General features: G+C 30.0%; 1 protein-coding gene and 1 long non-coding RNA gene across 2 annotated transcripts; one reads left to right on the top strand and one right to left on the bottom strand.

Moving 5' to 3' along the window:
* Positions 1–6,186: 6,186 nt before the first annotated feature.
* LOC140177313 (uncharacterized) lies at positions 6,187–9,640 on the bottom strand. Its single transcript, XR_011869140.1, has 3 exons — positions 9,283–9,640; positions 7,268–8,921; positions 6,187–7,102 (listed from the first exon to the last, which is right to left on the bottom strand). It is a non-coding gene; the product is annotated as an uncharacterized lncRNA (long non-coding RNA).
* Positions 9,641–9,943: 303 nt separating this feature from the next.
* LOC112729257 (basic blue protein) lies at positions 9,944–10,861 on the top strand. The gene is made up of 2 exons (XM_025779551.3): positions 9,944–10,193; positions 10,583–10,861. The coding sequence occupies exons 1-2, from the start codon at positions 10,019–10,021 to the stop codon at positions 10,780–10,782; spliced, it is 375 nt and encodes a 124-aa protein (XP_025635336.1). The 5' UTR covers positions 9,944–10,018; the 3' UTR covers positions 10,783–10,861.
* Positions 10,862–13,144: the final 2,283 nt, after the last annotated feature.

Raw genomic sequence — 13,144 nt, 5'->3', positions numbered from 1 at the left:
ATTTCCAGATTCATGAACCTCAGAGATAGTTTAATGATAATAATAATATTCTTACTTTTCCATCAGGCTCTGATACTAGATGGCCCAAAACAGATTAGGAGGGAAAGGGGAAGAAGGCGTAACAAAAGATAAAATGCAGTAACGTAAGAATGATGCAGAGACAAGGAAGTAAATATAAATTTAGATGCGGTATGAAGTTAGATGCGGCAGTAGTCCGCACGCATATGCAAGTTAGTATGAAATTAGATGTGGCGGTAGTCCACACACATATGCAAATGCAAAAGCTTAAATGAACACGAAATTGAAGAACTGAAAAATCTTTCTTGAAGTGGAAATATGATTGATAAGAAGAAGGGAGAAGAAGAAGAGCTGGAGAGCTTACAAGGAAACTCTCAGAGCTTCTCTCTCTAACCTCTCTCTATGATTGTGTAAAAATGAAGCGTGCCTCACAATGAGAACGAGGCCTCCTTTTATAATTGAAAATTTTACTGTTTCTACAGTACAGGTAAACATGACCTAGACTATAGCCACAGTACCGGTTTCAAATAGTTCCGGTAATTGTCTTGGCATTATTACAAGATTGATTGATTTTAATCATCAGCTAGACAAACTTCGAGACAATCTTCCTCAACTTGACTGTCTTTACCTTCTTCATCACTTTCTTCTTTAGATGAGGACTCTTCATCTTCTTGAAGCAAGTGAAGGATCTGTTGAAGCTTTCCTTTGATTGATTGCTTCGATTGTGAGGCTGCAAGGGCTGCCTGAATTTCTGCCTTTTGATTGAGAAACGAGGCCATTTCTAGATTTGAGATCTTCTGACTCTTGGGATTGGTTTTGAACCATTCTCTGACCTTTTCTGGATATGCCATTGATGAATCAAATTGAGACCACCATTTGACATAAACATGCCTTGGAAAATTGGGAATGCTTTAGGATGGTCTGGTTTTGTATATTGGTATTGCCACGAGAAGACCCAGGATAATGAGAAAATTGAGAAAAATTTTAACATTACAGGAACACATGTTTCCTTATTGTCAAATTTTGATTGAAATAGTTTATACCCTTCATCGGTAGGTGAGGGTAAGGTTTCTGGGATTGGCCCAAAGAAGTCCCACCATTGGTAGAACTAATTTGGAAAAACATAGTTTGAATTTCTTTTAAAATAAATTAAACATGAATGTCTGTACTGAGTATTTTGAAACCAAAATACTTTAGTCCAGGCTTCCATGTAGTCCCAATAATTAAAGCCTATTGGGTCATAGTTTTGAGAAAACTTTTGATTTTTATTTAGATTGTTCCCAAATTACTTTGGGGTCAGGACTTTGAGGATTTGGATTGTTGAATGGGTTATGAGTTCAGAATTGGTTTTGTCCTTGTAGTGTTTAATAGACACTGAGTCAGTATCTACTAAAATAAACTCATAAAATTGGCAAGTTTTATTGGGTGAGATTGGTTTGAAATGGAATCCGGTAGGAAAGATTTTTGGGATAACTTTGTTTGGCGATTCATCCCAAAATTCAGGCTCCATTTGGATAATGTTTGAATTTTTTGTGGGGATATAATTGGCTTGGGATTTTTGTGTTTTTGTTGTGATTGAGGATGTTTGTGGTGTTAGGGCTATGGCTTTTTCTTTTGGTTTATGTGCGATTATTTTTTGTTTGGCTGCTTGGGATATGAGTTGGGTCAGGTCAAGTTCTTCATCTGACTCACTGCATATGTCAGCCCAAGATTTTTTGTTAATTTTGGTGACACCTTGGTCTTGTAAGGCCAAAAGGGTTTGGATTGGGAAGGCTTAATCTGCCTTAGTTTGTTTGGCTTGATTAGTAGCTGGTTCACTAGATTGTTGGGTTGATTTTTTGGAGGGTTGTTGGATAGAAGACCCAGATTCATAATCAGATTGAGATTGCTTGGATGGCCCTGAGAGGGCTAAGCGAATGCCTTTGCCTCTGCCTCTTGAAGAGGCGATAATTGGCTTTTTAGGCATCTTGATCTTACTTGATTCCCTACAAATATTCACGTGTGAGAAAGTCAGGGAGAGAGTTTGAGTTGCCCTTGATGTGCTCAATTTCAAAATAAAAAATGCTTAAGATAGCTTGCCATCTGGCAAAAATTTGTTTTGATGCAAGATTTTTAACATCTTTTTGTAAGACTTCTTTGGCCGATTTGTAATCAACTCAGATAAAAAATTTTTGATTGAGTAAATCATATTGAAATTTTGTGATGCACAAAGGTCTTAATATATATATATATATATATATATATATATATATATATATACTCATCTTGAGGGATTTTGGATATTTTCCAATTGTCTATGGCTTGGTTGATATCTTCGAAGCAAACTTCTTCTTCGAAGATATTGCGTTTGGGAGAAAGTTCCTCAGGCCGAGTTACTTTCTCAGTAAGAGAATTGGAAGAAGAATGGGGTGAGCTTTTGTAGGGATTTATGATTCTTTGAAATCTTTTTCATAAGGAAGATCAACAATGTGTTCTTTTCTTTTCCAGAAGGCATGAGGCAAATCTGAACAGATAGACTTTTCAATTTGGTTTAAAAGACTTTTGATTTTATCTTGAGATGGTTTCAACAAAAGGAATGCATTCTGACATCATTGAGAAAACTGTAATACTTTTCTTTAAATGATGAGATTTGGAAAGCTGTATATGTACGTAAATACCATCCTCTATGGAGATCATACTCCTTAGAGTAAAGATTTTTACGTAAGGCTTCTTTGTTTATAACAAATTCTGTGCTACTCATGGGCATCATCATTCATAGAAGAATATGTTGGAGATTGAATAGATTGTAAATCAACATCATCATCAGTTTGATAAAATGGTTGAGAAATGTTTGAATTATTTTGTACCCCTGAAATATTAATTCCAGAATTTACAGATCTGGGAATTTTACTTGAAAATTGAGATTGTGAAGTCACAGAAAAAAATTTTCTCGTTGAAGCAAAATCATTAGATGTTCTTGCTTCAGATCTGAAAGAAAAAGAGTTTCGTCTGTCGAAGAAAATCTCTACTCTTCCTGATTCATCCTGTTTTATCTCTCGTAAGAGAGGTGCTTGTCTAAGTTGTGTTGGAATGGCTCTATCAATTGACCATGACTGGAGAAGGTCAATTTCATCCCACTTTATGAGCCTTGAGACCGTGACGTTGGCCTTTGTCATGTTTGTGACGAACAAAGTGGTTTCACGACCACTAGATTTGAGAAGGACTCTAGAATTACAAGTGTTCATGACCTTGTATTAAAAAATAAAACATAATTGATTAAAATAAATTTTACATAGTTGATTAACATAATTATGTAAAAAATAAAACATAGCAACTAAATTTAAATTTGTTAACTAATTGAAGCTAGGTAGATAATGTTTGACAATTATTTTAGCATTTAATTATTGATATCTACTACTACTACTATTATTATTATTATTATTATTATTATTATTATTATTATTATTATTATTATTAGTAGTAGTAGTAGTAGTAGTAGTAGGGTTAACTACGATTTTCGTACCTAAGGTAGGGGTTGAAAATTTTTTTCGTTCCCGACCTTTTTTTCGCTACAAAATTATCCCAAAGATTTTAGTTTGTTTTAAAATCGTTCTTCGAACAAAAATGTCATTCCCCCTCTTTTTCCAGAATGCAGAAACAGAAGTAGAACGCAGGAGCAGCATGCAGAAGCAGAATGTGGAAGCACAAAGCAGAAGTGAAGCAACAACAACAATGAAACAACAATAACTAGAAGAACAATACCAACAACAACAAGGGATAATAAAATCAAACAAAACCAAAAGCAAAACCAGAAAAATTAAAGAAAAAAGGGCTGCGGCAGTGGTTGGGGAGGAGGGGCTGCGGCGGTGAACTGCAAATCGCGAGGGGAGGAGAGATGCGATGGTGGTGGCGGATCACGTGGAAAGGGCTGCGGCAGTGGTGGTGACGCCGCGAATTGCGAAGAGAATAGCGATGCGGTGGCGGCGGCGACGTGGGTGTGTGCTGAGGAAGAAAGGAGCAGCGGCGTCGGCGACGGCGTGGAGATTCTCCACTCTCCATCATAGGGGGTGGCGCTACCTTTCTTTTTTTTGTTTTATTTTATAATTTTTTTAGTTAAGAGTAAAATGGTAATAAAAATAAAATATTTAGTAAAAAGGACGATTTTAAAATAAACTGAAACTTTCGGAACCATTTTATAGCAAAAAAAATGCCAGAGACGAAAACAATTTTCAATCCCTATCTTAGGGACCAAAATCGTACTTAACACTTATTATTATTATTATTATTATTATTATTATTATTATTATTATTATTATTATTATAAATGGGTCACTATTATTGTTATTATTATTATTATTATTATTATTATTATTATTATTGTTATTATTATTATTATTGCTGTTATATATTATTATTATCATCATCATCATCATCAATTGATATCAATATAAATGGGTCACTATTAACTTAATAACTTACTACTAATAAAATTATTGTATGATGAATGAAAATTATAAATGTATCAATATAATTAAAATGATTAAAAATAATTTCGATTGATAATTAGTTTAATAATGCATTAAATATTAATTTTATATAATTATAATAAAGATATTTTTCTAAATTAATATAATTATGTATTATTCATTAATTGCTAATTATAATATAATTGTAATATTGTAATATAAAATAAATTTAAAAGAGAAAATAGTGCTTTTATTTTGTAGGAAAAATGAATTCATGAGGAATTGACACCTCACTTTCATGCATTAAATATTGATTTTATATAATTATAATAAAAATATTTTTCTAAATTAGTATAGTCATGTATTATTTATTTAATGCTAATTGTAATATAATTGTAATATAATTATAATAAAGATATTTTTCTAAAATAAATTTAGAAGAGAAAATAATACTTTTATTTGGAGAAAAAAAGAGTTCATGAGAAATTGACATTTTACTTTTATTAGTTGGAGAGATAATTCAATTTTAGTATATTAAGTAGATATAATTATAAATAGGTTTAATTAGTAATTACTCTATTGGTCCCTATAGTTTCACAAAATTTTCAATGAAGTCCCTATACTTTTTTTCCTTTTAATTGGGTCTCTGCACCAATTTTTTTTCAATTAGGTCTCCCTTAGCAGTAATTTTCTTAATTTTATAGGGACCCAACTAAAAAAAAATTGGTGCAGCGACCCAAATAAAAAAGAAAAAAAAGTATAGGGACCCAATTAAAAAAAATTTGGTACAAGGACTCAATTAAAAGGAAAAAAATATAGGGACCTAATTGAAAATTTTGCGAAACTATAGGGACTAACAGAGTAATTAAACCTTATACATATTTATGTATATAAAATCATAGATATTAAGTTAATTAAGTATACTACAATGTTTTTGTTTATTTGTGAGAATTTTTTCTCTTATTTGTGAAGGTTTATAACCCCCACCAGATGGTTTATGCGGATTTCTAAAACCTCCAAAATTTGAGGTGCCACAAGGTTTTTTGTGGGGGTTTTTAAAAACCTCCATAATCTATTCAGTCGGGGGGAGCGGGGGAGGTTTATGTGTGTTTAGTAGGGGTTTTATATTAGACTTTTGTGTCAGTTTTAAATCACTTTTGTGGCAGTTTAAAACCCCCACAAATCGATATTTTAATTTAACAAAATTAACTATTTTGTGAGATTTTTAAACTTCCACAAATCTTGTAATTATTTATTTATTTTTAATTTTAATTCATTCATTAATCTCATGTCATTTACATATTCTCAAATTAAAATTTTATTTTTTAATATGAAAATTTAAAAACTAAATTTTTTATAACACAATTCCTCAATATAAGAAATAACTCTATATATAAAATCATTCTCCGAATGTCAATTTCTATCACAAAATAAAGCTAACCTCTTTATTTGAATCAGCAATAATTAATAGAAAAAGCACAGAATTCAGATATGATATATTACACAATGATCATCACTGCCAAGCATTATTATGTACAACATATTATGAGTATACATCATTCTAAAGCAACTCAGATTAGAAGCAACAAAAATGCAATAGTGATACAAACAACAGGCAACAATTGAACCTTGATAAAGTTATTTCTGTAAATTTGTTCTTGAAAAATGCTAGTAAGCCAAATACACTGCAATCAATAATGAAACGATAGCACCTTCTTTTGTGTCCAGGACAGAGACAATAACATTGAATCGTTTTATGAAGAAGTGGCAATAGCTTGATAAATCAAATTCCATGGATTTGCTTACCTAAATCTCATGACCTCATAAGGAGAAAGGATGACCAATAGAAGTGCTAGAAATGGCAACTCAAGTTCACCTTGAAATAAAGATACAGTAGAAAATTTTTCATTCAATTAGTTTTTGAAGGTATGAAGAACAAAATAAATAGGAATTATTTTCGTTATTTTGTAAAAATTTTCATTCAAGTCTTCATCGCTACCCCACCCCATGTGACTCACTCTCTTTCTCATACCTTCCCTCTTTATTTTACTATTTCTGTTTCTATAAAATCATCCAATTTTTCCAATAGTTACACTATTAATTACACATGATAATGAACATGTTTTATATCAAAGAATTCTAATACGGTTACCATGTTTGAGTAGCCAATTAAATTCTAACATCATTTTCTAAGGAATTAGCTCCCTCAGTAAAAAAAACTCAATCTCCATTGGTTCAAGCCTTTTCTCTTTACAGTCAGACTCCAAATTAATAAAAAATTTCGTATTATACAAATTGATGTTTGGCATATTATAATATTATAGAATTATAAAGCATTTGAGACATTCCAAAATGATGCTTACAGAAGGCACATGTTGAAGTGCCATCTGAACATAAACTTCATCAGTTTCTAGGTCAGCCTACTAAAAAAAACCCCAAAAATTAACATACAATCAAAATAAGAAAATTTCAGATTTTTCATATTGATCTTTGGCTCAAAACTAATACAAAAACCAAACAAAAAAGGAAAATTTTCATACATGCAAAGTAACATTGTGAAGGAGACACAACAACTTGGATGGAAGATTGGGATAATTAGGAATTTGTCCATCCATATCTTTCTTCAAAGACGCTGCGACCTGAAACAAACAAAAAAAAAGATTCAAATCAAATAAATAAACAATTAAATGCTTGCTTTGATTATAGCTTATTTTGGATTCAAAATCCAACTCCATAATTGAAAAGCTTAACAGCTTTTTTAGCATGTTAAAGAAGTTGGTTAGGGTAGTTAAGTTAGAGTTGACCTGCTCATTGTGTTCTTGAGAGAAGTAGAAGATGTGTATTCCCGCCAGTGGAAGGCCAGGTTCACAAAAAGTTTTAACTGAGGGAGCTAATTTCTCATAAGCCAAAATCATAATACATTATATATACTTCAATTTGCATAATTTAAAAATAATTTAAAAGACAGTACAACATCACCATAGAAACAGAATAAAGAAACTATGGAACAGAGAATAAAAATATAAAATACAGATCTAAAAACGCATTGGTTACTAAGAGAGAAATGATAAATCCAAGACAAAAAAATTCTTTTAAATATAAACTAGTTACTAAGGTTTGTATACACTTAAGGTAAACAAAAGAATCTAATCTTTCAACAACAAAAAGACTAAATGCCATTTGCAATTAAGAATTGGCTAAGTATTCTAGAGCAGTTAAGAATAATTGCAAGAGAAGTAATAAAGAATAAAATTAGAATCCAAAACAACAATAAAGTTAAAACAAAATTGGTAACCAAAACAACAATCAAATCTGTTCTAACATAGCTGGATATTATAGTTAGAACAGCTCAATCAACTTCCCATATATGAGACAATGAACAATAAAAGATTTCTATAGATACAAAAAAATTGTTTATTAAGATAGCATAATAATTAAGAAATAAAGTGGAAGCATTTTGTGCCAATATGCAAACACATGGAATAAGAAGCACAATTTTACATGTGTTTTCTAAACTTGAAAGTGATCCTTATTTTACTGAGATCAAAGTCTGACCATCCACTTAAGTGCTCATAAATTCTATAAGAGTAGAAGCATGATGAACCTCAAAGTAGTATGAATCTAAAATTGATCACCCACAATAATTAATCCTGAACTTAGGATTTCAAGAAGGTAATGAATAATAAACAAAATCTTGAGCAAAGACCTTTTGTCAATGTTTAAGGTCTCAAGAGAAGGATCCCACATTCTTGTAAACGAAACCTCAACTTGTTCATCATTTTGAACTATAATTCTGAAAATCATTCCTTGAATCCTGGAGTATAACATCTTCAGTTCACATTTGTTTCAAATATTATTGTTATAGGAGATGATTGAACACATAAGATTGAAGAAAGAAACACACGGCAAAACAGAGAGGTTAGAAAAATTGTATATATTTCTACTCAGGTGCAACATAAAAGGCACTCTCGATTTAGTTGTGAAATCTAATAAGTAGTCGCATTTGAATATAACTTTATTGAGAATTGACTTGGTGGCATAATATCAAACACTGACACCATGCAGTTACAAAGAAGGTACTATTTCTATACACATCAAAGGTTCTTTTGATTCCTGGTTCACTCCAAACAAGATTCGAGTGCCTAAAAATCCAATTTGAAACAAAATTAGTTTCCAACTTGAGAAAGGTAATGCCTACTTGAATTTCAACAAGGTCATCAAGTAAATTTGCACTGCTATCTCTATAAAGCAAATCAAATTCACCAACACATATATTAGTCCTATACAACAATACACTAACTCTTAAAATAACAATTAATCATGATAATATGACATATCTAACGAATTCAAAGCAATATCTCTACAATAGTGTTTGAACCAAATTTCTTCCTCCACTTGAGCATGTTAGCATACATTAACTTTTTCTTCTCGATATCAAATTTTCTTGCCCTTAGGAATCTATATGATAAAAAAATAGAGTAAGCAACGTAAGTAACATAACAAGATTATTTAGAAGAAGAAAAGGATTTCAAATATATATATATATATTAGTATCAAATTAAAAGAGTGTCACGAAATCAAAATTTAAAAATTAGCAAATCAATTTATCAAGATTTTAATTAAGAAAATAAACAATTCATCAAACACTTGGAGTGCTATAGAATTTGAAACAATGTTATCCATTAAGAGATAATAAAACTCATCGAATGTTATATCACATAGCAAAGCATTCAAAATCTGCGAATGAAAAAAAAAACGAATAAAAAGAAAAAAGAGAAGGAGAACCAGAAATTGAGAATGAGTGGAAAGAAGAGCATACAGAAGGGATAGAATGCCGATGAAAAACACGAGCATCATTGGCGGAGGAGAGTTGACCGAAGAGACACTTTCTCTAGATCTCAAAGGTTTGGGTGTTGCAATTAGATCTGGAAATACGTTGATGAAAGAAGCGTTTTGCCTTGATCTCAGTAGCATTAAGGCAGAAGTAGAAAGGAGATGAACTCTAGCAGCGGTGATAACAACAATGGCGGCAGTGGCGACAACAAAGATGGCAGTGGAGATGTCTATCGCGAGTTTAGGGTTTCGGTGAGCTCTCTTTTTTCGAGTTTTTTTTATTGAATTTTGTAAAAATTTTAATTATATGGTAATTCTAACAAAGGAGTTTTATTGTTAGTCTGTGAGAGTTTATCAAAATGTCACATTAATATATTGTGGAGACTTTTAAAAATTCTCCTTAAAAAATTTTCACAAATATATAAATCTTGTAGTGTAAATAAAATAATTTTAAATTATTATTTCTCTATTATTACTGATTTTTAATTGTATGCCAAAATCTTAAAAAAAATAGTTATTTATGAATGAGAGAATATAAAGATGTGAAACTCATAATTAGTCTTCATATAGATAGATATCTGTTGACAACATTAATTATTTGACACACAAATCCAAGGCCTTTAGTACTATTTAAACAAGTGGGGTATTGACGGTTTCAATCAAATACTTCCATAGGTGTCTTCTTAGCTCCATTCTTTTTGTTTCTAAGCAACTCTCAAAATATGGCCCCGGGAATAGGCAGTGCAAGAATGGCTAAAGTGCTATTACTGTGTATGTTGGTGCTTCACTCTGATATGGCTTATGCAGCTACCTATAGAGTTGGAGATGCAGCTGGTTGGACTTTTCATGTTACCAACTGGCCTAACGGAAAGCAATTTATGTCTGGCGATATACTCGGTAACTAATTTCATCTTTTTTTTTTTTTTTTTATAAAAATCATATAAAATTTAAACTTTCTATAATAATGTAAAAACTTCTACTAATAATAATATTAACATGCATTCTAAAAACACATATTAGATAAACTTTATTTATTTATATCATTTTTATAGATACCATAATGCATGTTTTTCATCTTAGTAATCTAATGAATCCAAACAGATCAACTAATTCCACCTTTCATGCAGAAGAGTTCTTAATTCTTTCTTTCTTTAACTTCTTTCTCTTTTCGGGTAACTACTATTTGCCTGGGAAAATATTAGTGAGGTTTCGAAGATTTATTTTCTCTTTTCTAGCACTACATAGATGACTCATCATTTTTATCTATTATTATTTTCAACATGCAGTATTCAACTATGCTGTTGGAGCACATAACGTGGTAGTAGTGAACAGAGCCGGTTATCAGACATGCAGTACTCCGCCAGGAAGCACGGTGTATGTGTCAGGGAACGATCGAATCACGCTCACCAAAGGATTGAACTACTTCATTTGTAATTTTCCTGGCCACTGTGAGGGAGGGATGAAAATTGCAGTCAATGCTATATGAGATTTCGTGTTTCATATGACGATTATTTTATAAGCTTAATCAATAATTATTATCAATGAATGTGCTTCTTTGAATTTAATTCGTGTATTTCCATAGGATACCTTCCATTTTCCCCCAATTTCTTAAACTTACCGAAGCGGGTCTGTACAAGTTGTCACCTGAATCAGATGAGTATTAAATTAGATGACAAAAAAAAATCTGTATAAAAGATAACTTATTAAATTAAAATTAAAAGTAAAAAATTAAATTAAATTTGAAATTAAAAATGTGGAAAAGAAAGCAACTTGAACGGCTGACTCTTTCTTTGTTAGGAGCTAATATTTTTATCTGTAATTATTACGGGAATATAAATTTTTTAAAATTACGGTTCACTTTATTTTGACAGTATAGATTATGCATGACACAAAAGATTTATAAAATCAAATTACTTTTATAAAAAAAATCATAGATTGACAAAAGTCTCTGGCTAAGAAGACCAAAGTATCTGTAGATAAAAAATCAAATAATAAAATTTTTAGTTATTATTTTTATATAAAAAAGTCTAATTTTTTATTAATAATTAATTTTAACATTCGTTATCTAAAATTCAAAATAATTTAACGTGTATACTTTTACATTTAATTAGGTGTTAACTATTAAGTCCGTTGCACAAATGAAAATAATTAATTTTTATATTTGTTATTTAAAAATAATATTTTTTCTCTCTATGTATATAAAAATATAATTAGATATTAACAAAAAAAATTATACTGATAGTTATAAAATTAACTTTTAATTATAATATTAGTATTCTTTTTAAATTATATGTAATAAATATTTGAAAGAAGAGAAATGAAAATATAGATTAGAAAGATAAGCGGTGAAAATTTAAAACTAAATAAAAAACAAAAAACCTATGTATATAATAACAATAATAATATTTTTATTTAAATTATATTATTTTGTTAATTTTATTTTCTGTAGAAGAGAAAGATAAAAAAAATAGAGAATGAGAGAAAAGAGAGAGAAAGATAAAGATGAAGAATGAGAGTGAGAGTGGGAGTTTGTTAATTTTGGAAGAACAAATTTTATTTTAATTGTAAAAAAATATCAAATGACATATTTTGATTTATCAAATTACTAACATAAAATATAAATTATATATAGAGTAAAAATAGTAGAGAGAAATAGAAAAATAGAGAGGGGTAGATGAGAGAATTTAGAAAGGGAGTTTATTAATTTTGAAAAAAATATTTTCTCTCAATTTTAATAAGAGAGTGTCATGTGACACATTTGATTATTAAATTAGATAGTAATATATGATATATAATATAGGTATATTTCAATTTTAATTTTAATGCAATTAAAGAATGGCATGTTGCATATTTTGATTGTCAAATTAGTAATTAGTCATTGATATTGATAATGATATATAAAATAGATAGAGTGATTGAATGAATGAGAGAAACATAGAAAAGAAGAGGGATGAGGGGAGAACTCTTTAATTTTGGAGAGAAAGATTTGATTTTAATTGCAATGAGTGAGTGATATGTGATACATTTTGGTTGTAAAATTAGTAAAGATGAAGGAAGAATTTTTTAATTTTGGAAGAAAAGATTTAATTTTAATTAGAATGAGAACATGTATATTTTGGTTGTAAAATTAGTAAGAAAAAGAAGAAAATTCTTTAATTTTAAAAGAAAATATTTAATTTTAATTATAATAAAAAAAATGAGATATAACACATTTTTTATTATAAAATTAGAGATCATAATAGATAATAGATTAAATAAATCTTATTAGTTGTCAAAAATTGGATGAACCTTATCCCAAGTTGCTAGACAAATCATTATGCCAATTCGGGAAGTTCTATGTTGTTGAAAACTAATTTTTTTTTTTAGCTTGTGAAGAATTTACTCAGTAGAATCGTAGTGATACATCTGAGTCTAAGAGAAACTGTAGGTGACTACTAAGTTACTTACGTATGTATGCATGCGGTCCGGGGACAGCTAGGATGGAATCGAAAGCATCTCCGCTGACTAAGATGATAGGAGAATGGGAAGACAGCCTGATCAAGAAGTCTTATGTCCTCTGAGTCGCACGGCGTTTTAACCGAAAGAACTTCTTTCGCAATTCATGCTTTTCTGTGCAGCGTGATAATTTGAGAGTCAGATGATTTATATTAAGAAAATTATATGGTACAGATCTAAATCTGTACAGATTTAAAGATTTGCTTACTTAAACCACACTTTCTAAAACCACACTTTTCACTTAAAACCGTAGCTCTTCACAAAAAAAAGCGTCACCTAATGGAAAAAAGTAAATTAGAAGATTTAAGAGAAGAAATAATTAAGTTATCAAAATTAATAGATCAAAAATTAAT

The sequence above is a fragment of the Arachis hypogaea genome, chromosome 12 (assembly GCF_003086295.3).
Source record: "Arachis hypogaea cultivar Tifrunner chromosome 12, arahy.Tifrunner.gnm2.J5K5, whole genome shotgun sequence".
Taxonomy (NCBI): domain Eukaryota; kingdom Viridiplantae; phylum Streptophyta; class Magnoliopsida; order Fabales; family Fabaceae; genus Arachis; species Arachis hypogaea.
The sequence above is the reverse complement of the archived record's forward strand: the minus strand, read 5'-3'. Positions and strand labels throughout refer to the sequence as shown.

Coding starts and splice junctions, on each gene's coding strand:
- LOC112729257 (XM_025779551.3), top strand. CDS start 10,019: ATGGCCCCGGGAATAGGCAGTGCAAGAATGGCTAAAGTGCTATTACTG. Junction 10,194..10,582: donor TATGTCTGGCGATATACTCG/GTAACTAATTTC, acceptor TTCAACATGCAG/TATTCAACTATGCTGTTGGA.